Below are 24,824 nucleotides of genomic sequence, written 5' to 3' on the forward strand. Positions count from 1 at the left end.
TACTCATATACCACTGGTGATGTCAACCAAAGCAATAAGGCCAAGAGGGAGAGAAAAGGATTTGAAAAGGGAAAAATTAAATTGTCACTATTCACAGATGGCCAGTTTGTATGCTTGGAAAATCCAAAAAGAGCTAAACTACAAAAATTAATAAGAGAACTTAGCAAAGTCATTGGATAAAAAGTGAATATACAAACTCAACTGCATTTCTATACATCAGAAACAAATACAAATAAAAATACAACTTATAATTTTGTACAAAAACATCAAACATCTAGGTATAAATCTAATGAAAATGTGTGAGATATCTGCACTAAAAAGCTGTAACATCTTTTTTTTTTTTTTTAAGTAGGCTCCATGCCCAACGGCAAACTTGAATTCATGACCCTGAGATCAAGAGTCACATGCTCCACCAAATGAGCCAGGTACCCCCAAAAACTATAACATCTTTGAAAAACATTTAAAAGAACTTAAGTTAATGTAGGGATTGTTCATGGATTGGATGATTCAATACTATAAAGTAATCAATTAAGGAAAAATTGACTATATATTCAATGACATTCTAATAAAATTCCGAGCAGGTGTTTGTGTTTGGAAATTAATAAGATGTTTCAAAATTTGTATAAAAACATAAAGGAACAAGAATAATAAAGACACCAAAATAGAACAAAGTTGGATAATTTACAGTACCAGATATCAAAAGCCATAGTAATTTATGTATAGCAACGGTGCAAGGGTATACAAATAATACAAAAGAACTGAGCAAAGCCCCCAAACAAACCACACATATATGATCACTTAATTTAAAACAAATACGCCAATGAAATGCTGTAAGGAAAGGATGGTCTTTCCAATAAATGGTGCTGGGGTAACTAGATAGCTACATGTAAAAAGAAAAAAGTAAAAAAGGAACTTTGACCTTTACCTAATAATGAACACAAAAGTAAATTACAAAAGTTTCATAACCTAAATATTTAAGTTAAAATAGATCTTCTAGAAGGTAACAGAAAAAAATATTTAACAACCTTGGAACAGGCAACAATTTCTTAAAGAGGATACAGTAAGAAACTAACTAGAAAAAAAACCCTGATACGTGACTTCTATAAAATTCAAAAACTTCAGTCACTGAAAGATACCATTACTAGAGTGAGAGGAAAGCCACAGTGTAGAATGAATCTGCAATTTAGATATCCAACAATGGACACATATCTAGAATACAGACAGAACTCCTACAAATCATTTAGAAAAAGACAATCCAGTTTAAGAAAATCAGCAGAAGAATGAATCAGGTATTCCAAGAAAGAGGATATTCAAATGAGTATATGGGAATGTGCTCAGTATCACTACTTTCAGAGATGCAAATTAAAGCCACTTTGAGACAGTGCTACATAGACATCAGAATGGCTTAAAAAAAAGACAGTGTCAAGTGTGGGTGAAAACATGGAGCAACTGGAGTTCTCATAAACCATATACTTACTGGCAGGAATGCAAACTGGCACAATTACCTTGGAAAACTATTCAGTAGTGTCTACTAAAGTAGAACATATGCATATCTTATCAGCCAACAATCCCGTGGCAAGGCATATACACAAGAGAAATAAATGTGTATGTATAATGAAAAATCATGAACAAGAATTTTTAGAGCTTTTATTCATAATAGATCCAAGTAAATACAAACCAAGTGTCCATCTAAGTACAATGGATAAATTGTGGTATAGTCCTATGAAAATTAAAAGAAACAAATCCATTTCTATGGATGAATCTCATAGACATCGTACTGAGTGAAGGAAACCAGACAAAAAAAAAAAGAGTACATACTGTATGATTCCATTTATATCAAGTTCAAACAGGCAAAACTAATGAATGGTGATAGAAGTCAAAATAATGATTATTTTGCAAGGAGGTTATCCACTGGGAGGGTCCAGAGAAGATACTTCTGCAATTCTGGTACTGGTAACATATTAATACTTTATATTAATCTGAGTGGTGTTTACATAGATGTATTCATTTATAAAACTTTATTGAGCTGTTCATTAAGATTTGGGTACTTTACATACAGCTTAAAAAATTCTACCAAGTCTAAAATCAGGCCCTAAATGTATCAGCTTTAATGCCTATTTTAAATAAATACACTACATTTCAACAAGACTACTGCTAAGAACAGATGTAATCACTACTCTTGAGAATTACAACAAGCAAAACACATAATGGATGAGAGTAAGCCATTTACAAAAAAAAAATCTTGATCTGTACTTCAACCAATTTCCCTAATTGTGTGGTTTGAAAACATCAGATAGATGAGAGGTTAGTCAAAGGTAAACATGATAAATTCATTCATTCAACAAATACTTATTAAGCACCTACTATTTGCAAGTCCTGGGCTAAGCACTGATCATATCTACTCATTTGAACCAATTAAGTATACTGACCTGGCCAAAACTGAAACCAATCCATTAGTTATAGCTCGCCTAGAGAAAGAATATATTACCAGAAAAGGAAAGGTCTATATGGAATCTAGCTAAGGGGATTCCAAAAAAACATGGATCTCTTTCTTAAAAAAAGCAGTATAGACAATGCACTAAGGGTATCCTGGCTAGGGAAAAAGAATCTGGGGAGCAAAATTATTCTGGTCACAAGAAGACATACACTATTACAAGGGTAAGGATGATTCAGTATCCCTCACCATTTCCTTGATAAACTATTCCATAAAATTACTACCTAATTTTACTCTATATTTTTCTGCCTAATAAATTTAGCAACTTTGCTTCCTTGATTAGAGAAAAGGATACCTTGGCTAGTACACTATTCATTCTCTAGAAGGTGAATAATTAAGCGGACATTCTCATGAATCTATTTCCAGTGGTTATTACAAAGAACTCCTAAGAGTATTTATAACTCTCAGTGTATAGATATAAAAGTGAGTTTCTGGACCTATAAATTTCAGGAATGGACCGGGAAATATGGAAACCAGTTTGTCGAAGGGCCACACTGAAGTCCTGTCTGGTAGCCTGCTGATTACTTTAGAAGTTGGCAAACTATAGCCCGAAAGCCGAATACAGCCTCTTGCCTGTTTCTGTAAATAAAGTTTTATTGGAATGTGGCCATGTTTATTTGATTACACGTTGTCTACAGTTGCTTTCATGCTACAGAAGCAGAGCTGAGTGATAGAGACTGGCCCACAAAACCTTAAACATTTATTATCTAGCTCTTTACCAAAGAAGTTTACTGACCTCTGCTTTAGGTGATTTCTCCCTCTCATTTCATAACTGCCATAATCTTTGTCTTATTCTGTAATAGAGCTCATTTCTGCAATTTTCAATGGGCAGAGTGACTTGTCCCTAATTCCAACTAACTGAGATATTCAGAGATGGAAATTCCACATTGTCATTGGTCATTGACTAATTACTATAAATCAATGGTTTTAAAAACTGAATGCAATTATAAAGCCAGCCCTTAAGTTTCTCCTCTAAAATAATTCCTGCAGTTTTACAATTCTTAAATCATCAATGGTCTTGAATTAACTTTCTGTAAGTTCATCATTTCTTTCAAACCAAGAGTTTATTAAGCTTATTATTTATAAATAATATGGAAGATAGCATTAATATGGTTTCCTCATTTTATATCCCTATGTATGTACCCCCAAATTATGACTTTTTCCTTTGGAGGGGGTTGTATTTTATTTTTAACAGCAGCACCTTATAAGTAATAAATTCTTTGGTACTGACATTTCCCAAATCCAGTTATTTTCCATTCTAATATTTATGAAATCAACTATTTTTCTCTTCTAGAACAGCAGCTTGACAAAATCCAAATAAATATAAAACAAAACAGCCATAAATGCATAAATAAGTTTCTTTTTTAAAAAGAAAGAAAGGAAAGGTTTAAGAATTGTTAATTTCTATGGGAAGTCAAACAAGGACTATGACAACATATAAGAAAGAATCCAACACAGTCTATATTTCAAATATGGTAGCATTACCAAGGGGGAAAAAATAAAGGTTTAGAAAATAATTATCTTCTGGAAAGGAGCTGAAGCAAATCATTCTACTGTAACTACCTACAAATCACAAATGACTATGTGTAAAGGAAAGTATACAAGAGTAACTTGGTTAAGCAAGATAATCAAATCCTATCTGATTTATTCTTTTGAAAGAGGAAAAAAAAGGAATGTCTTCAGAGTTACACAGATATAGAGCAAATATAAACATCCAAAAAAGGGGAAAATTACAGCTAACCATTGAGTAAATTCCCTATGAAGAAAAATTTGCCACAATTTTACAAAATAATATTAAAAAATATTGAAGCTTATAAATAATCGAAAGGCAGAATATTGCTCATTTATGACATCAATTTTAATAAAATAAGTAAAAACTGTATGGGGAAAAGAAAAAAATTTAACCAAGAACAACAAAGTTTAAATGTCCATATTTTACTCCTGAATAATTACACAAATATATAAATAAAGTACCCATTAGCTTTTACCTGAATGCGTCCGAAAATGCATTTCCAGACTTGATTTGCCTTTAAAAATTTTCTTACAAACGTCACATTGATGAAAGGTTGCTTTGTATCTAAGAAACATAAAAGGGTTGAGTTTTCAATATAGCTTTAATAACATAATGAAAATAGGTTACATTTACAAGCTTTACATATAATTCTCATATTAATAAAGCACAGAAATCCAAAGGAATGTGGAAATACTTTTAAAGTACCAACCTTACCTCTGGCTCTTCCTCCTCCAGTTACATTCAACATACAAATTTGTAAAAAGAGGTCCTTAGACTTTTAACTTTAAACCACTTAATTTTAAGATTTAAATCACTGGACTTCTGTATTATTATTATTTGCTATTAAAAATATCAAAGGAAAAATTATAGGGACAGAAACAGATCAATGATGGGTTGAAGGAAGAAAAAAGGAGTTGAACAAAGCAGTCTGGTGGAAATTTAGGGGTGATGGAACTATTCTGTATCTTGACTGTGGTAATGATTACATGACTACATGTATCTGTCAAAAGTTGCAGAACTATACGCTACAAACAATGAATTTCTCTGCATGTAGAGTATAACAATTAAATTTAAAAACAGATGCTGGGGCTGAATGAAGAGAAACTACAGCAACCTCAAAATGTGCCTTCATCAAAAAGGTGACACTGCTCTAACTGGTTCACTTAATAACACAAGTAATAAATATTACAAACTTGAACTTAAATTTTATACCTAAATTTTAAAAGAACGAGATACCAGTCCTTTATTTTTATTACAGATTAATAGACATAAAAAGCTATAAAGTACTCAAAGCTACCTTATCAGGCAGTAGAGAGCAGTACCTAAGAATACGTGTTTGTGATTTAAACAATCCTAGACTCCAATTTCATTGTGAGGATTAAGATATTTGTAAAATGATTAGCATTTAAGTGGTGGTTATTAGGAAAGCCTATCATCTCACCTTGGAAATAATTCATATCTGATGAGTACATGCCAAATAATTAACTCAAATATAGACTACTATAATGTTCTGTAAGACAGTTTGCTTTTAACAGATCTACCGAGTCTTACTGGAATGTTTAGTATATCATTACCAATATTCAATAGCAATAGTACACCTAAGGTTTCAAATGCCACTCATACTTTTCAAGTCATTCAACTCAACATTTACAAAGTGGCTATAAAAACCCTATGCAAGGCCCTGTCTTCCAGAAACTTACTTCTATACTTGATGAAACAGACATTTAAAAAGATAATCTAGATTTAGTGACTTGGGAGTGTCACTGATAAACTTAGCAAAAGACTTGTAACCAGTATACTTGATTTGTCTCATTCTGTTCATATCCATAGTAAATATAAAGAGAGATACAAACAAGGTCACCATGGGCACACACATAGAGACACAGCGGTACTCAACTAGGGGCAATTTTGCCCTGCATGGGGTATTTAGCAATGCCTGAAGACATTTCTGGTTTTCACAACTGGGGGTAGGTACGTGCTACTGCCATTTACTGGATAGAAGCCAGGAATACCAATAAATAAACATCCTACAGTGCACAGGACAGCTCCCCAACAAAGAATTATCTGGCCCAAAATGTCCTCCCCTTAGCTATGGCTAAGAAATCATGGTCTATACCATGAACGGAATGAAGTTTTAAACATACATATGCTCACAACACTTTAAGTGTCTCACAGTGAACATAGAATAAAGATAAAATGTACAAAGACCTCGATGGATCAGGCCCTATATATGTACCTCTCCCTTCTCACATGGATGCTAGAGTATAGATTTTCAGGATAGGAGTGATAAACAGTTCCAAATGAAGCTGAGATGCCCAGTGTAAAAAGGACTTAATAATGTCTATTGGAGTTGGCAATAAGGAACTTATACTGACAGCAATTTAAGAGGTAAAGTCAGAGGTCATATCGCAATAGCTTATTACAGTGAATGGGAAGTGGAGAAGTAGATAAGGGTACTGAAATAGAGTCACCATTTTAAAATGTTTAAAAGGGAAGAAGAAACATTAGAAAATAATGGGTAGAAGGAGGGGTACTAACCTTAAGCATTCCACATTCTTTCCCTGGATAATCTGCTTTTACGTATTCACGTATAAATCTTTATCCACAGGTCAGACTTCACTCCTGAGATTTAGACTTAGATTTACCTATCACATTTTATGTTTGAGTTTCCATTAAGCATCTCAAAGTCAATACACACCAAACAATTCATCATCTCCCTCTGTAAACTTAGTCCATTTTCTGTTTTCTCTATCTCAGTGGCTGGTTTATCAACCAACTACTTGAAAAGTGGAATTCCTTGAAAACAGGAATTAGCCATGACTACTCCCATTATCTCAAAAAACTAAGTATTTTTCAAATAAGTACCTTCTACTATTTATTACTAATGCTACTACCTAGTTAGGCCCTCACCATCTTTTTCCTAAATTCTAACAGCTTTCTAACTGGTTGATTTACTTGCCTCGATTTATCCACCACAAATCCAGCCTCCCTACACCAATAAGAGTGATCTACCCCAAAAGAAATCCAACTGTGTCACCCTCTTGTTTAAAATCTTCAGTGGCTGTTTATCACATTGGGATAAGTACTGGTTCCATAAAATGATATGCAAGGCTTCATATTCTAGATCCACCATTAGCCAACCCTTGTAGAAAGTGGAACCTACAGCTTCTGGTTCCATAATTATCTAGGCCAGCAGATAGGCCCACAGGCTCTTGTGGCAGTGAGGGAATCCCAAAATTCTTTCATAGGGTTTTTAAGCTCAAAGTTATTTTCAAAATGATACCGTAACATTATTTGCCTTTCTCATTGTGTTGACATTTACACTAATGACATATACAAAAGACATGGCAGGTAAAAGTACCAGTACCTCAGCTCTAAACAAGGTAGTGGTACCAAAATGTACTAATTATCACTGTGCTCCCCACTGCCAGGCACTCACAGAAAGAAAAGAAAAATGTGGTAAAGGAGTTAAATTACTAATTTTTCTAAGTTTCAACCTTTCAGACTGTGGCCTTTGTAATGTTCTCTGTGATAAAGTGGCAATGACACAGCACTTCTACCGCACACCGAAGTACCTGAGTCTGAGTGGTGGGCTGAAGGAGCCACTTCCTTCATGAAATACCATTTCACTTGAAAAGAATAAAAGACAAGCCACAGTTACAAACTTGAATATTTGGCAGATATTTTCTCGAAAATTAAAGGAAGTAAAACTGTTACTTCAGTGTTTGTCATCAACGATAAAGTTTGAGCTTTCAAGCTAGTATAAAAATTGTGGAGAACTTGCTGCTGCCCTTGTGATGTTGACAGCTTCCCAATACCCCTTTCTGAGAGACTAGAGGCAATATTAACAAATGTGATTTGTTGATCCTGTACTGTGAAATGTGCTCGCATTTAGAAAACTGGCATAATTTAGTGAACCCATATTTTCCAAATGACAAATGCATATTACAATTTATGTATAGGTAAAAAAATTCATTCAAGTACAAGACTAATAGACTGTAACAGGGTATGAAAACTTCATTAATCTTGTTTCAGATTGCACCTTGCAACTACCTTTAAGAAACTAGCACAGTTTTAGTGCAGTAGCAAAGACTAATAACCACAATTATCTAAGACTGCTATCATAATACTCCTTCTTTTACCAACTATGTATAGAGAGAGGCTAGATTTTGTTCATTTACTTCAAATAAAATAATGCATGGCAGCAGATATGATAATTCAACTGTCTTCTATTAAGTCATTAGAGAGATTTACAAAAATGTAAAACATGCCACTCTTTTAATATTTTTAATTTGTTTTGTAAAGTAGCTATTCTTCACAAATTGCTTTTTATGTGAGCATGTGATGGGTATATTACTATTTTTAAGTGAATTAATAAGTACTGAATTTTTTCTCAATTCAATTTCTAATATGATTTATATAATTTATTTAAACAGTAATATAATTTTTATATTGTAATTTATATAACAAGAGCTCCTGAGATACTGGATAATTTTTAAAGTTGTATAAAGAGGTTGAGAAAAAGTTATAGACCCTCAGAAACAAGTGAGTCTGCAGTTCAGTCTATTTTCCACCCATTCATACATTATGTTGAAATTCGTATTTCCTTTAAAAAAAAAGATTTTATCTATTTATTTGAGAGAGAGAGTGCACACGAACGACAGGAGAAACTGAGGAAGAGGGACAAGCAGACTTTAAGCTGATCACAGAGCCTGACGCTGGACTTGATCCCACGACCCCGAGATCACCTGAGCCAAAATCAAGAGCTGGATGCTTAACCGACTGAACCACCCAGGTGCCCCCTTATTTCCTTTTCTATACGGCATCATGTATATCTTTCTATCCTAGCACTTAGCAGGATTCCTATTATCTCATGAATAAAAGAATTCAATGACTACAATGAATACATTGATTAATGAGTGAATCACTGAACAAAATCAGTGAAAGAAAATATAAACCAGTATGTAAATATATTAAAAATGGATACAAATCAGCACTCCCTACTCTTCTTCAAAGTGGTCTATCACTTATTACATTTAAAGATACTATGTATATTTTGTTGATCATGCTCAGTATATTAACCTAAGTTTCTTGGCACCTATTACTTAGCATTCGTTCCAAACACCTAGTCCAAGAACATGGATTCTCTGAACATTTTACACTCAACAACTCATCTCAGCTAAGCCTGAATACTAAATTTTATTAAAAAGTTGGTGTTCAAAAGAAAAAAAAAGAGACCAAAAAACAGACTCTTAGAGAATAAACTGATAGTTACCAGAGAGAGGTAGGCAGGGGGAATAGGTGAAACAGGTTCAGGATTTAAGAGTACATTTATCATGATGATCACTGAGTAATGTATAGAATTGCTGAATCACTATATTGTGTATCTGACACTAATATAATATTGTATGTTAAATATATTGGAATTAAAAAAAAAAGTTGGTTATTTAGGATAGCACATGCCTCCTTCAAATAAAATACCATTTTAAATGCTCAGTGTGGTTAAAAAGAAATCTAAATTCTGACTAGAAACATGTCTCAATAATTGCTCTTATTAAGTGTAATATATAGGGCAGCACATTTATACTTTTAGGTAAAAGCCACAGCAACCAAAGATAAATGAAACGCCCAAAGAATTTCAAGATTTTATATTAGTCATTAACTTCAATGTCTACCAACTCTAGCCTTAAGTCAACTGAAAACAAGTAAAACAAAAATGTTTCATTCAATTCCATTAGGTCAGCAGAGAAGCTATAGAAGCCAGAAAAAAGAGAGCTAGTTAACCTATCCCCAATTAAACAAAATAAACTATGAGAAAAGTTATAACTCTCCTCTAACCTACACTTATCCAATGTAGTAATTATGGGAAACTGCTTTTTCACTTACTTTTGCCACACTTTCTCTCCCAGGTGTACACTTTTGTAATGAACAGTGAGATGATCCCTACGACCAAAACATTTTCCACATTCTTCACACTGATGAGCCTTCTCGCCTTAAAGACCCAAATATTTTGATTATAATATGCAATTCAGTTTTTCCCCAGAAATATATTATCAAACAGTAAGATAACATGATGGGAAATATACCAGAAAAGTAAAGCCACCCTTTATTCTGGGCTATTTGCTTTATATTCCTTACTCAAAAACCTTTCTTCAGTGAATCTATGCTTATTTTCATGGATGTGAGCCCTTTTCCCTCACTTGGAAAAGGAATGAATAGGGTTTTTGCTGTAGACTTCAAATCTTACCTTTCAATGTAACAGAGCAAGATAAATGAAATTACTTCAAAACTCAGTAATTTTTTAGGAATATAGTAAGTCTAGATGTCAAACACTTCAAATGAAAATACACTGAATCAAGAAGAGGCTGTTTTACTGTTAATAAAAAGGACCTGAACATTTTCAGATCTTTGTACTTTATTTTTATTTTTTTTTAAAAGATTTCATTTATTTATTTGAGAGAGACAGTGAGCGAGAGAGCACAAGCAGGGTGGAGGGGCAGGGGAAGAGAGAGAAGCAGACTTCCTGCTGAGCAGAGCCCAACAAGGGGCTTGACCCTGGGATCATGACCTGAGCTGAAGGCAGATGCTTAACCGACTGAGCCACCCAGGCACCCCTCTTTGTATTCTATTTTGTTTTTTTTAAGATTTTTTATTTATTTTTTAACAGAGAGAGAGACAGCGAGAGAGGGAACACAAGCAGGGAGAGTGGGATAGGGAGAAGCAGGCTTCCCGCTGAGCAGGGAGCCTGATGCGGGGCTCAATCCCAGAACCCTGGGATCATGACCTGAGCTGAAGGCAGATGCTTAACGACTGAGCCACCCAGGCACCCTCTTTTGTATTCTACTTTTAAAATATTTTTCATCTATGGGGATTTCATATATTTATTTGTAATGAGCCAAAATACAAATATGAAGTAAAATTCTAGATGAGTCCCATTTCTCATCTCTGTTCTTATATTCAGTTACAAAGGCTTGGCCTTTAAAAACCACTGTCTCAACTTAATCCAGTAAGCAATTAAAGCATGTAATCTCTAGAATTAGGAATTTAGAATTCTCCTCCTAAAAACGAAAACGCATAATTTCAGTGAAAAAGTCATCAGACCGTGAGCATCCAAAGTGTTGATAACAACTGCATCCTGCAACCTCACTGGGATCATTTAAGAAAATAATTATATCTGTTGCACACTTTATACTTAGATTATTTTATAATAGTAATAATCACCTGTTCTACTGTGCTCATAGAGATGGCTCTTTCCCATTATTGTGCTCATATAGTTGGCTCTCTTAAGCACTTCCTGAACATCAATCTGAGAGGAAAATATGAAAGAAAGCCCCGGAATATGAAAATTATAAATATGGTATAAAGATCTGAAATTGATCAGGATTATTAAGGTACTCTTTTCCAAAGACAGAGTTTCAAAAATTGACTAATACATAAACTTTAACACCCAATTATAATCATATTTCTTCAAATATGTTTTGCTAACTTCTTTCCAATCCAATCAAAATGAGCAATGTTATCTTGGCATCTCCATTTAGAGAAATGTCAATATCAATTATTGTATACATCCACATAATATGCAAAATGCAAATTTTGAGAATTTGATTAAAACAAACATCAAAATATAGTCTGTAGTCATAAAAGGCAACCAAATGATTAAAATTACAGTGAACAAAAACATGTCATAAAATTATGTCCCTTTCAGATATTTAAAAAAAAAATTTTCAGAGTCAGCATTATCAATGCCAAATTATTAAAATTATAGCCAACATCAACATGATGTAGTATGTCCTCTAGCAGGTGCTTTTTTAAAGGCTTTTGTAAACATCATTACAAAGTACACCTTACCTGAATGTATTTTTTTGTGCTTTGTAAGATGGTCATGACGAATAAACGTTTTCCCACATTCATCACATTCGTATCTTTTATCATCGTGATGTACTCGTAAGTGAAGTCTATAAAGAAAAAAAAAAACTGAAGACCATAAAAACTGGTGACACCAAAGGTAAAATCCTGATTAACTCTAAATAGGGAAACTGGACTCACCCACCCTCATATATTATTTGCTCCATTTCTATGACTTTCCTCTTTCCCCACTCTTTCACTATCTAACTCCAGGGCTCCTAGTCACCTCTTTCAAAAAAACACCTCAACATTTGCATATACACTACGTCTACATGACCTTCCTTCCTGACTTAAATCTACTTCACTAAACATACTAAATGTCTAGGGTTGTTATCTATCTGGTGGAGTTTCAGAGATAGCAAATAGGAATGAGTCAGAAGGAATTAGATGGGGTAAGTGACTTAAACTCACAATACAGCAAATAATTAAGAATTAACCCTCTTCTGGATGACGATACCACTTATAAACTGATAGATGAGAATTTGGTAAATTTTATAAGTAATCAACTTTCTCACAATTATATTCTGCTACTTTTCTTCACACTAACCAAAGTTAGTTCATTTTATAGTCACCCAAAGACAGATTATAAAAGGTTTAAATTATTAAAATTCATTTAACTTGAATTATTTTTAGCACCATAATCCTCCATCTATATATATCCCAGTGAAATGAATAGCTTTCCCATTCAAGTTGCCAAAACAGATATCGATTCCGTAACTAAAACCAGTAAACCAACTGAGCTGCATCTAAAAAGGACCCATTATGTTTAAAATTTTTTAAAAAGAGGTAAAAGAAGTAAATAATAAAAGTGTAAAAATTAAAGCCTTAAGATTGAAAACCCTAAGAGCATTAATAAACATGTAAAATGTACATGTCTAACAGTAGGCAGTCACTTTTAATTATTCAGGAAAAAGCCAACTTTTCATAAACTTCAAATGTGGTCAGGGATTCAGCTATAAAAACAGTTACACAGGTTACAACTAATACACAGAAGACTTTCCAAAATTGAGAGTCCTACTAGAGTTTTCAATTTTACCATATTTCATACCAAAATATTTTTTTGATAGAGTAATGAAATACACTAAGGTTAGAATATCACAGTTTTAATGAGTTTTGAATCAAAGAAAAGTAATGAAATAAACATTTAAATGACAGTGACTTGGACAGTAAAGCATTTAGCAAACTTGGTGATGAAATATTTAATATTTTGTACTATAGAATAAAGACTATTAAAAGTTGTAATGTGGGGGAAAAGTCTGTAAAGTTTTTTTGCATAATTTTGTTTACTGTAAGTGCTAAGAAATATTTTAATTCAACAAACAACTAATGCAATGATAAAAGAGAATTAAAATAATTTACCTTACCTAATATAGGGGAAAAATGGCTTGACTTACCTGTATGAACTTCCATGACGGAAACTTTGCCCACAAATACTACAAAGATGAGGTTTTTCTCCACTGTGGATTCTCAAATGTTCTTTCAAAGTAGTCCTGTGTTAAAAAATATACATTTATCTAGAGACTTTTTAATGTCATTATCTATATTAAACATAAGTTTCCAGGGGTGCCTGGGTGGCTCAGTCAGTTAAGCATCTGACTCTTGATTTCAGCTCAGGTCATGACCTCAGAGTTGTGAGATCAAGCCCCGCACAGGGCTCCGTGCTGGGCGTGGAGCCTCCTTAAGACTCTCTCCCCGCCCCTTCCCCTGCCCCTCCGCCTGCTTACATTTTCTCTCTCTCTCTCTCTCCCTCTCAAACACGGTATTCAGAAAGCTTACTAGAAAGGTATTCAAGCTAACAGATATTATGACAATTTTCCCTTTCTCTACAGTATTTTTGCTTTTTACTGGATTAGTCTCACCAGCATATAATCATGCCTGCTTTGTCTCTCTTCTTTAAAAACACACACAAACACAAAATTAACTTTGGCTTCCTTTGCCATCAGTTTGCTCAAAGATTTAACTATATAGCTTAAGCAGCTATCAAGGAGTACAATGAAAAATTCTCAACTGTTACTACTGCATTAAGTAAAACTGATGTGAATTTTAACAGAGAAAATTTAATAATACATAAGCCAACCCAGTTTATCAGTACTATTCCTTTCAAATATGTGCTCAGTATCTGTGAAAAGAATGTTTTAAGGCAAAGAAAGCTTTACAGGTACTTATAACTTCCAGATGCCAATGTGAAAAGGAGAAACCATATAAAGAATACAATTACTGTCATTCCTAAATCTTCCAGTCCTACTGACCTGGGATGGACTTGTTAAAATAAAAAACAGAGACCAGCCTTGAAAATTCCCCAAACAGTTTAGTCCCATAAACAAAGCCTAATGTAGCTTATTTTGCAAGGATAACCTGTCCTGGGTCATTTGTTTATGCCTCTGAAAATCATAGGGAAAACTTAAACTGTTTCCCAAGGTTGATGTGAGGTAACCATTTACCAATTCCCTATCACTTAAGAAAATCCTAATGTCACAACCAACTACTGTGAAGAATAAACAGTCACTGCTTTCTCATTTTTAAGCTGCATATAACAATATACCTGAGTCTCATTCTGTGTTCTGGTTTGAGTGCTCCTGGTTTGCAAACTGTCTTTTTACATATGCACAATAAGCTTTTACTAATTACTACTTTGGTGATTCATTGGTTTTACTTCTGTTATTTCTGAACTTTTAGCAGGCTATTGTATAACCACTGCTGCTCCAAATACATAGCTAGCATTTCCTATAGTTCTAACACTCGGAGATTTCCTACATATGTAAAGTGCTGAGTAAGGATAGACAAAGTTATTTTGGGAGGAAAGAAGTAAAAGGCAATGTGTCTGACCTTTGCAGGCTTTTGACTGTTTCTACCACTTGGTTTTTATTTTAATTCCACATCTAGTGAGTGTTAAGGCTGAACCTGAAATGAAGGCAGATCTATGCCAGTAGATGGTGCTCTTCTACAAGGCCCACCAACACTGGACAGGTGCATCTGCAGGTATATTCTGCTTTGTGGAAATTATCCCTAAAACTATTCCGAGACCCCTACCTACTAAGTAACTAAAAGTAAAAAGATGGAGAGATTGTTTTAGTTTTTGGTTTGCTTTTTGCTTTTATAGAAAGACCTTTAAGAAAAAAAGAATGTATAATGCATAAAATAAACTGTATCCATCTGTAGGCTAAGATCAAGTGTAGCATACTGGTTTCCCTATTTTACCATCCTATCAATTTGATATTTTAAGAATGTGGCATTTCTAATGTTTTAAAATTATGGAACTTTTATATACTGAAGGATAGAAAATGTATACATATTGTTTAAAGAATGCTATTACTATACTTAAATGCAGGATAAGACCTAAACATTGCTATACCTTAGAATGCCTCTACATGTTCCTCCTTGATCTCTCAGAGATAACCATTTATGTTAACTATTCCCTTTCTTCTTTGTTTTACTACTTAGTAGTATATATCACTAAACAATATACTGTATATTTTTGAAAAACCGAGTAGCAAGCACAAATCTAACAATATTGTCACTATTAGCTAAAGAGCCCACAAGATAGTATGAACATGGTCTCTTTATCAAAGTCTGGCTGTAGCTTGCCTGAGCATTGGCAAGAGTCCTTTCCAACATGTCAACGGGTAAAGTCATAAATAAATACTGGAAAAGAGAGCTCATCTCACAATCAGAGCATCTGACAATCTAGAGTGGATCAGGTACTAGAAGTCTGGCAGAAATACAGCCAAAGTAAAAAGGCTGATGTATATATTTTGCTTCTAAACTTACTATGAACTATCTCTAATTCTCACAGGTCAAAAAAGAGTATTTCTGTGAAATGAAACAAGTGTCCTCAGTTAAATCAAGTAGCAAGGCATAAATATAATAGTACAATGGTGTATGCTAGTATACTAGCATACAGGTACTATACAGTGGCAGAGTATAGATAAGAATTTGAATCAGGGAGAGAGAAACAGGGAGCTGCTATTCAATGGGTATGAAGTTTCAGTTACGCAAGATGGATAAATTCTAGAGGTCTGCTGTACAACATTGTGCCTTAACACAATAATAATACTGTATTAATAAAAATACTGTATTGTAACTTAGTAACAATACTGTATTGTGCACTTAAACATTTGTTAAGAGGGTAGATCTCATGTTAAATGTTCTTACCACAGAAAATAAAAAATAAATTTTGGGGTCAGACCTACTCTCACATTCTGTCCCCTAGTTAAAAGAGGAAACATGCCAGCAGGGATCATAGCAGTAACAACCCTCAATCTGTCATGGGGCATTACTACTACTAGTGTGGACTGACTACCCATTGTTAGACATATGTTGCACATCTCACAATCCTGGAAACTTCATGCATTATCCTCCTATGAATTCCTTTTGCCTCTTTCCAGTATTAGAATTTCTATTTCCTGTAGCCCTTGTCTTCCTCTTCATCAGTTTACTTTCTCATTCTGGTAAAGCATACCCTTTAGTTGCTTCATGAGAAAGAGTACATCAAAGGCCAACTTTTTGATATCATGAAAAATGTCTTAATGATCCTCAGACTTGATTGTCAGTTTGACTAAGAACAGAATTCTAGGCTGGAAATAATTTTCTTTACGAATCTTCAAAGTACAACTGTATCATCTTATTTCTAGTGTTGCTCTTCAGAGAGACCTCCAAGTAATTCTAATTCATAATTCAACATATGTAACTTTTTTCCCTGAACAATTAGAAGCATACAGAAGCCTCTCTTTGTCCCCAGTGTTCTGGAATATCACAGTGATGTATCTTGGAGTAGGTTTATTTTCATCTAATGTCCTAAGCATTTGATGGGTAATTTTAGTCTGGCAACTCATGTCCTTCAGTTCTGGGATATTATCTTGAATTATTCAGTGACGATTTTTTCCCTTGCTATTTTCGTTGTTCGCTCTTTCTTTCTGGACCTCTTGACTGGTTCTCTAATGTTCTAATCCTTATTTTACACTATTACCTTATTTTGCTCTACCTTTTGGGAGATTCCCTCAACTTGTTCTTCAATCCTTCTATTAGGGATTATACTTTGTCTATCATGCCTTGAATTTCTGGGTGCTCTGATTTGTTATAGCACCCTGTTCTTGTCTAATGGATTCTAGATCTTCAACTGGGGATATTCATAATATGAGTATTTCTCATGAAGCAACCAGCTGTTTATTTCTTTTTTTGAAAGTTTTCTTCTTTCTGAATAATGTTTCCTTCAAGATTGTTTTTTTTTCCTGATTGTGTTAGAATCTAGCTTCCATGTTAAATGATTTCCTTCTGTGTTTCTTTGATCTGTCGATTACATGTGATAGACTAAAAAGTAGATGGTACAATCAAAGAGCATGCATAAATGGGTCTTGATGACTAGGCTACACAGTAGGTGACCCAAGTGTACTATTTGTTATGGAATATATTTGCCCTCTGGTTGCTCAGATTTTCAGGGAACTGTTCTCTAATCTACTGCCTGGGGGATAAAATCTAAAATCCAAGACATCAGCAGGGATAAGGCCTGTGGCTCACTGCTTTCAGCATTCAGAATGCATTCATCATATAACAACATGGTATACTCCAGTCCAGATATCTGCCAAGTAGGGATAGGGGTAGGTGCTCAGCAGCAATGACCTGTGGGGATGGCAGGAGAAAATCCAAATAATCTAACTTCTAAAGAAGTTTTTACTCAAGCATTTGAGTAAATGCTTGAGTAAAAAACTTGAGAACAAGTACTCCCTGTTCTACCTCTCCTTCACCCTAGTTCCAGAGGTATCTGATACTGCCCACTCCTACACCTTTTGTGGATTCTATGATGTAAACTATGTTCTCGATTTCTCCATTGCCACCCTGGGATTTGTCTTTCTTAAATCTGCTAAGTCAGTTCCCACTCATCCACCTGCTTTCTACCTCCCGAATCTGTGTTGCTCTTGTCACATTTCTGTTCTTCCTGTCTTTGTAGCTTACTGTCTTTTAAATCAATCAATAACCTTTAATATAGTTTTAGTGGGGTTTCAGAAAGAGACAAAGTGGTATCTATGTGAAATTTACCATCTAAACCGGCAAATCCTGACTTTATATCATCTTCTATAGCATTTTACAAAATTTCTTCTTCTGTCCTTAAATTTCAAATTAAAGTATAATTTTAAGTATCTTATATCTTGTATTACCTTAATCCTTATAAACTATATTCATTAATTATTTCTATATAACAGTTACCAGGATTTTTCTGGGTGTGTAGTAAATTCCTCACCTTTCTCGTACTGACTTTCCACAGATGAAGCAAGTCCATTTTCTCTTTCCACCATGGGTACATTCTATATGGCGTTTCAAATTTCCAGTGTCATTAAACTGGCGACCGCATATATCACATGGAAAAGGACCTAAAAAGGAAAGAATATATATTTAAAGTTTAAAGAATAGATACTAAGTTAAATTTAATAGGATTGGTATGTTACGAATGTGTATCTACCACTGTAAGTGCATGTATTATAACACAATGCAGTTATTCATTTATAGTTTTCTCTTCTAGATTGTTTATTCCTAGAAGGCAAGTTACACTCATCCTTATATGCTTAGAGCTGAGTTTATGGTGTGGCATCTAATATAGTAAATGCTGTATAATCTAATGGGTTAATAAACTGAAATGGCCAGTTCCTAGTTTGAAATCAGACTGGAACAAAGTAAAAAATGTTATATACCAGATTTCTGGGAAAAGAAGGTACTGAGAAACTTTGGAAGAATAAACAAAGGACTTCAGAGACTTCATAAACTGGAAATGAACTGTTGTTCCCCAAGACCACAAATTTTTAATGATGATGCCTAGGTTGAAAATACTGTAGACTCTACTGTGAACTCTAATGAGAAATTAATCATAATAGAACAATGGAAAGAAAATGGCATTTGGACACTGAAATTCAGAAGCAAATCTATAAGCAGAATTGTTCGGTAGCCACAGTAGTTTTGGGGGAGTTTCAACATGTTTTTGAGATGACCTCAAAATATATTAAGTATCTTTAACATACTCTCATTTAAAATCTCTAATATTTCATCTTTCATGAGATCTGAGCCTTTTTTTCATTAACTAATTCAACAAGTATTTATTGATTCTTAATTCATATCTAGCACTGGGTTAAGTAAAGTAGTGCTATGGAAAATCCCTCACCTCCTTACATCCCTCTCCTCCCCCCCCAAAAAAAACTCCAAGAAGGTGGAAAAAAGGAGATTCAGCATTTGCACAGTTAAAGATAAATAGATGAAGCAAATAAAAGCGAAAAGTGCCAAGATGAGTATATTATGGCAAGTGTGTATTAGGCAAAGAGTGAAATAACTATACCTATTTTTGAAGGCTCCAGCTGAGTGAAGAAAGAAAGGAGCATTCTCCTTCATGTTCAGTTACCTACCAGTTTTTCAAAGGAAATACCTACGTTCTTTCCCCTATATTAGATACCCAGTATTGCATGCAGCTAAACTTCCTTGAACTTGTATTTATGAAACTATGCTGGGAAGTTACTAAAGCAGTTTTCATGCCAACTCTCTAAATAGGATAAAATTAGAAGATTTGACTTTAAAGCCAACTATGATTTTTATACTTATACACAGAAATATATTATTCTTCTACCCTAACTGTTCACAGACTGTATTTCTTAGAAATATCTCCCTCTGATTTACAGAATATATAATCCTAATGCAGGTAGTGTAAGTATGTCTTTGAATAACCTAAAAGCAGTAATGCACAGGTGTGTGGTATGTGGACCAGCATCATCAGCATCAACCTGGGAATGTGTCAGAAATGCAAATTCTTGGGCCATACCTCAGACTTGAACCACTCACCTAGCATACAGTGATTCAAGTAAACAGAAGCATAGAGGTGTGATGTGTGTATACATAAAATGTATATACTACATAATATATATATATACACACACATATATTATACATATATAAAACACATGCACACATAGTTCTAATTCAACCACCTTTTGAGAAATGCTTTCTTCAACAATTCTGTTATCAGTTCAAGGATCTGCTTGTATAATTTTACTGATAGGAAAATAACTATTGTGCAGGATAAGTTACTTCAATTTATAAGTTCCAATACTTTAAAAAATTTCTAAATTGACACTAAACCTATACCTTAGGATATCCACTTAATATTCTTAGAATGCCTATGTATTTACTAAATGATGTATTTAACAAATGTTGAAAGAGAAAATCAGGAACAGAAAAAGGAAGCAGAAGCAACTATGTTAACCATAAAAATTATATTTTGCTATGATGTTTCTATAACATGGGACAAAAAAAGATTACCTATGGTTTTCATCTCAAAAAGGAAGAAGCCCACCAATTTCCCAGGAGAAATTATTTTTCCTGGAACTAATGTATAAAGAAATTTCTTACATGCCTCATGCAATCATGAACATGTCTCCAACTATAGTTCTATTAAGTATAAAAACTGCCTCATATGATGACTTCTTAGAAATGCTGATGAAATACTCTGATAGAACTTACTAAAGGCAATTCCAAAAGTACTAAGCTAAGAAAATAATCTTCCAGCATACATGTCTTATATACTAGAATTGCAAAGATCCCTTATTGCACAATTGTTCTATTTTTCCCAGACAAAATATTTCAAGGTTCTTCCATGTAATTTTAAGACGCTAGGTCACCGTAATTACCCACCTCTTGAGAATGTAGTTGTCAATACCCATCTTGAATGTGGTACCCAGAAATGAATGCAATATTACAGATGAATTTAAAATCAGTGAGATAATTACCTCCCTGATTTTGAACAACAGATTTTTATTAACATAGTTTAAAACTATAGTGGTTTTTGTCAGTCATATGATATTACTGGTTCAGATTCTGCCTAAAAAGCTTCTGCTTTTAAGCCCATCTGTAAACAGAGGAGTTTGGATTCTATACCATTTTACAGTTCTGCAATCCCCAACGACTAAAAGTCAGATAATTCCCATGTTTATGACTTTGTATTTACTCTTAATTTTAGCTTAATTTGTTTTAACCTTTTCCATAGCACAAAGATTTTTTTTTTTACATTTTTAATTCCTACCATATCAACTACCCATGCCAGCTTTATGTCATCTACAAATTTTATAAGCATTAAGTATCTACTTTCATCTGTCAATAAAAACATTGATTAGGACAGGGAAAAGGCTGCCTTCTGCTTGGAAGGCAGCCATGCTCACCACTATATCACCAATGCTGCAGAGCAAATAGCCTCTACTTTGGATGACGGTAACTCCCTATCAGTATTAACTGTCATAAATGTACCTAATTGTACTACCATCTAGCACACAAGTTTCCATCGTAACCATAAGCATTAGATAGAGGATTCGTCAAATACCATACTGAATTCCACATATACTAGGTTCATTTCATTCCCTGAAAAATGAGTTTTTCCAAAACAAAAATGCCGTATTCAAGCACTCACAGACCTATCCAACAATCAACTGTAAATAAATGCAGTTTATGACCACAGACACATCTGCCACCAAAACAGAAAATAAACATATTTACTCATCTGCAGGAATAGCAGCAAATCCAGTGTTCCTCCCAATTTATCTGACTTCCTTCTCCTAAGTGGTTCAACAGCAGCAGGCTCCTCTAGCATGATGTGATAATCAATAATTGCTATGACTGGGGTGCCTGGGTAGCTCATTCGGTTGAGCGTCCGACTCCTGATTTTGGCTCAGGTCGTGATCTCAGGGCTGTGAGATTGAGCCCCATGTCAGGCTCTGCACTCAGTGCAGAGTCTGCTTGAGATTCTCTCCTTCGCCCTCTGCCCCTCCCCCACTAAAATAAATTAACAAAATCTTGAAAAAAAATTACTTAAAAAAATAACTGCTATGACTGCTCTTAGAAAAAGTAATTTGCTTACCCAGATGGAACTTTTCTTGATGCTTTAACCGTGCAAATCGTGATTTGAAATGTTCTTCGCAATAGGTACACTTAAAAGGCTTATCTTGAGAATGTAGAATCATATGTTCCTCCAAGTGTGGTCTTCGAGTAAAAGATTTCTTACAAATCTAACAGAAAATGTACACAAAATGTAAGGGACCCTGAATTAAAAATTAAAATACCAAGCTCATGATGTGAAATAAACATACAAATTCAAGTAAAGAGAAATTTCTCCCAACAGAAAAGTTACCAAAAGTATAATCAAATTCTCATTGTGCAGAAAAAAATGCCTTGGAGGAATTATAGTATGGAATTATTTTAAATTTGTACTAAAAGTAGCTGAATTTCAACTCCCCCATTCGAATAGGCTAATTTCTAGGATTACACAGTAATCTTAGTATCTTAATTCTAGTCAACATTTCTAAAATCCATTAAATTTGTATTTTAAATCACTTATATGTCATGAATAAAATGTTTTATTATTATTGCCACATATTTAATTAGGAATAGGAATAAGAAACCACAGAAAAATAATTTTAGAATTTATCTCTTAAAGTGGTCAAAAGGAAGAGATACAACTTTTTTTTTATTTATTTATTTTTAAGATTTTATTTATTTGACAGAGAGAGACACAGCGAGAGAGGGAACACAAGCAGGGGGAGCACAAGAGGGAGAAGCAGGTTTCCAGCAGAGTAGGGAGCCTGACGTGGGGCTCAATCCCAGGACCCTGGGATCATGACCTGAGCTGAAGGCAGACGCCTAACGACTGAGCCACCCAGGTGCCCCGAGATACAACTTTTTAAAGAAATCTGGCAGACATGAGATTTAAAAAGTGGGAGATCAATGTAGGTTCATCATTGTAACAGATATACCACTTTGAGGGGATGCTGATAATGGGGGGTGACTATGCATTTGTGGAGGCAGGGGTATATGGGAAATCACTATCTTTCCTCAAAAATTATGCTATAAAACTTAAACTGCTCTAAAAAATAAAGTCTTAATTTTTTTTTTATTAAAAAAGTTGGGGGAGAAGGGGCTGCTATCATAATGATGACAACAACAATAAAACAACAATAATTATAGCATGTACTATATACCAGGCACAATGCTAAATAATTCATGGTTTATTTTACTTAATTTTCACAATAATCCTATGAGGTAGATATAATTATTATAATCATTTTACAGCTGAGGATGATGAAGCTTAGCAAGGAGAAGAAAGCAGCTTATGTAGATTCAAATAGCTAATAATTAACTTCAATCCCTAGAAGCTGAAATCAGAGAAATGGTAATAATTTTGTTGTATACATAAACTGAAGCCTGAAAATAAGGAAGACAAATGATAGCTTGTGACTCCTTCAAATAATATTTACCTATATAATGAAAAAAGTATTAGGGGGTGTGGCAGGATATCTAAAAATTCTTTGCTACTACTGGAAAAATAGAAACTAATCCCCATCTCCTTAAATCTGACCTGGCTGTAGTGACTTGTTTGAACAACAGAATGTGTTGAAAGTGATGCTGTCTGATTTCTGAAGCTAGGCCATAAAAAGTCTGATAGTTTTGGGGTGCTTGGGTGGCTCAGTTGGTTAAGCATCTGACTCTTGATTTCAGCTCAGGTTGTGATCGTGGGTCATGGGATTGAGCCCCATGCCGGGCTCTGTGCTTGGTGGGGAGTCTGCTTGAGATTTCTCTCCCTTCCCCTCTGTTCCTGCCCCCCTACTCACATGTGTTCTAGCTCTAAAAATAAATAAATCTTTATTAAAAAAAAGCCTGATAGTTTTTATCTGGGCTTTTTTGAGCTTAGCTACCATGATAGAAAGAAGATTAAGTAGCCTCATGAAGAGACTACTTGTGGAGAAGAATCAAAATTCCTAGCCAACTGTCCTTGCTGAGCCCCTTGTCAGCCAACACCAAGTTGCAGTCGTGTGACTGAGACACTTGGAAGTGGCTCCAAACCAAACCAGACCACTTCTATCAGCTGAAAACAACTGAGTGACTTCAGTTGACACCATGTGGAACAGAATTACCTAGCAAAGCTGTGCTCCAAATGTAACTGCTGACCCACAAAATGGTGGGATATAATAAAACGGTTATTAAAAACCACTAAGTTTTGAGACAGATAACCAGAAGTGGGGGGAAAATTCTAACATTTTAATTCCTACTTATACAGTAATGTCAGTTTATATACACAAATATAAGCATATGGTATGGTAGTTACATTAAAAATAAAAACTAAGATTTCCACCAGGTCCACCATCTAGAAACTAACCTCTATGGGGCTTAATTTACAAATATTAGGATAACTTTGTATAAAATAAGGATTCTAAAAGTGAGATAAGCTAGGTTTATATTACTCTAAAATCTAATTACTTTCCCCAAAGGTAACATTTATTTATTTTGGTTTTCTACTACAAATTAAAAGCTCTTACGTCACATTTCCAACTTTCACTCTTGGTCTTCTTAATGGAAATAAATTCTTGTGCATTTTCAGGGTGAAATCTACAAGAAAAAAAAAGACTATTAGCAAAAGATTATATTAGTTAAGTCCATATTCCATATGATCTGTCAACAGTGATTATAAGAATCAGGCACTGATTCCTTTCATAAAGAGACAGGCACATGTAAATACCTTAAGAATATAAGTATTGCTAACATTTAAAAATGTATATGTCTAAATTTATGCAGAAGAAGTCAAAGAAAAGTCTAATATTTTAAATACATTCAGGAACCTAGCTATTCACAGATAATCGTCAAGGTAATTCACTTGATTTTTTTTGATCCAAATTTCAGTAAATTTCCTTTCTTAAAATTAAATATGCAATACTGCACTAAGCATGCTTTCTTTCACAAATTTTTATACACTAAAGACAAAGTTGAGCATGAGGAATAAGTTTCCTAGAGTTCTAAAACCATATATTTTGAAAATATACTTGTCAAAACCCAAAATAAAAAACAGGATAACCAAAATGCTGTCTTAAACTTCCATAGTTCTTGTTTCAACATCAAAAA

General features: G+C 34.1%; 1 protein-coding gene across 2 annotated transcripts in view; it reads right to left on the reverse strand.

The window, feature by feature from the left end:
* The window catches only part of ZBTB41 (zinc finger and BTB domain containing 41), a 47,263-nt gene that overhangs the window by 11,462 nt on the left and 10,977 nt on the right, over window positions 1-24,824 (reverse strand). For both annotated transcript variants that reach the window (XM_073884632.1, XM_073884631.1), the window contains exons 4-10: window positions 24,245-24,314; window positions 21,793-21,940; window positions 18,148-18,277; window positions 13,307-13,402; window positions 11,851-11,962; window positions 9,894-9,994; window positions 4,483-4,571 (exon numbers count right to left, since the gene is read on the reverse strand). In XM_073884632.1, the coding sequence (XP_073740733.1) occupies window positions 4,483-4,571; window positions 9,894-9,994; window positions 11,851-11,962; window positions 13,307-13,402; window positions 18,148-18,277; window positions 21,793-21,940; window positions 24,245-24,314 (746 nt within the window). The remainder of the gene's footprint in view (window positions 1-4,482; window positions 4,572-9,893; window positions 9,995-11,850; window positions 11,963-13,306; window positions 13,403-18,147; window positions 18,278-21,792; window positions 21,941-24,244; window positions 24,315-24,824) is intronic.

Source organism: Callorhinus ursinus, unplaced genomic scaffold (genome assembly GCF_003265705.2).
Source record: "Callorhinus ursinus isolate GAN/ISIS: 27379988/994484 unplaced genomic scaffold, GSC_fseal_2.0 scaffold57, whole genome shotgun sequence".
Lineage (NCBI taxonomy): Eukaryota > Metazoa > Chordata > Mammalia > Carnivora > Otariidae > Callorhinus > Callorhinus ursinus.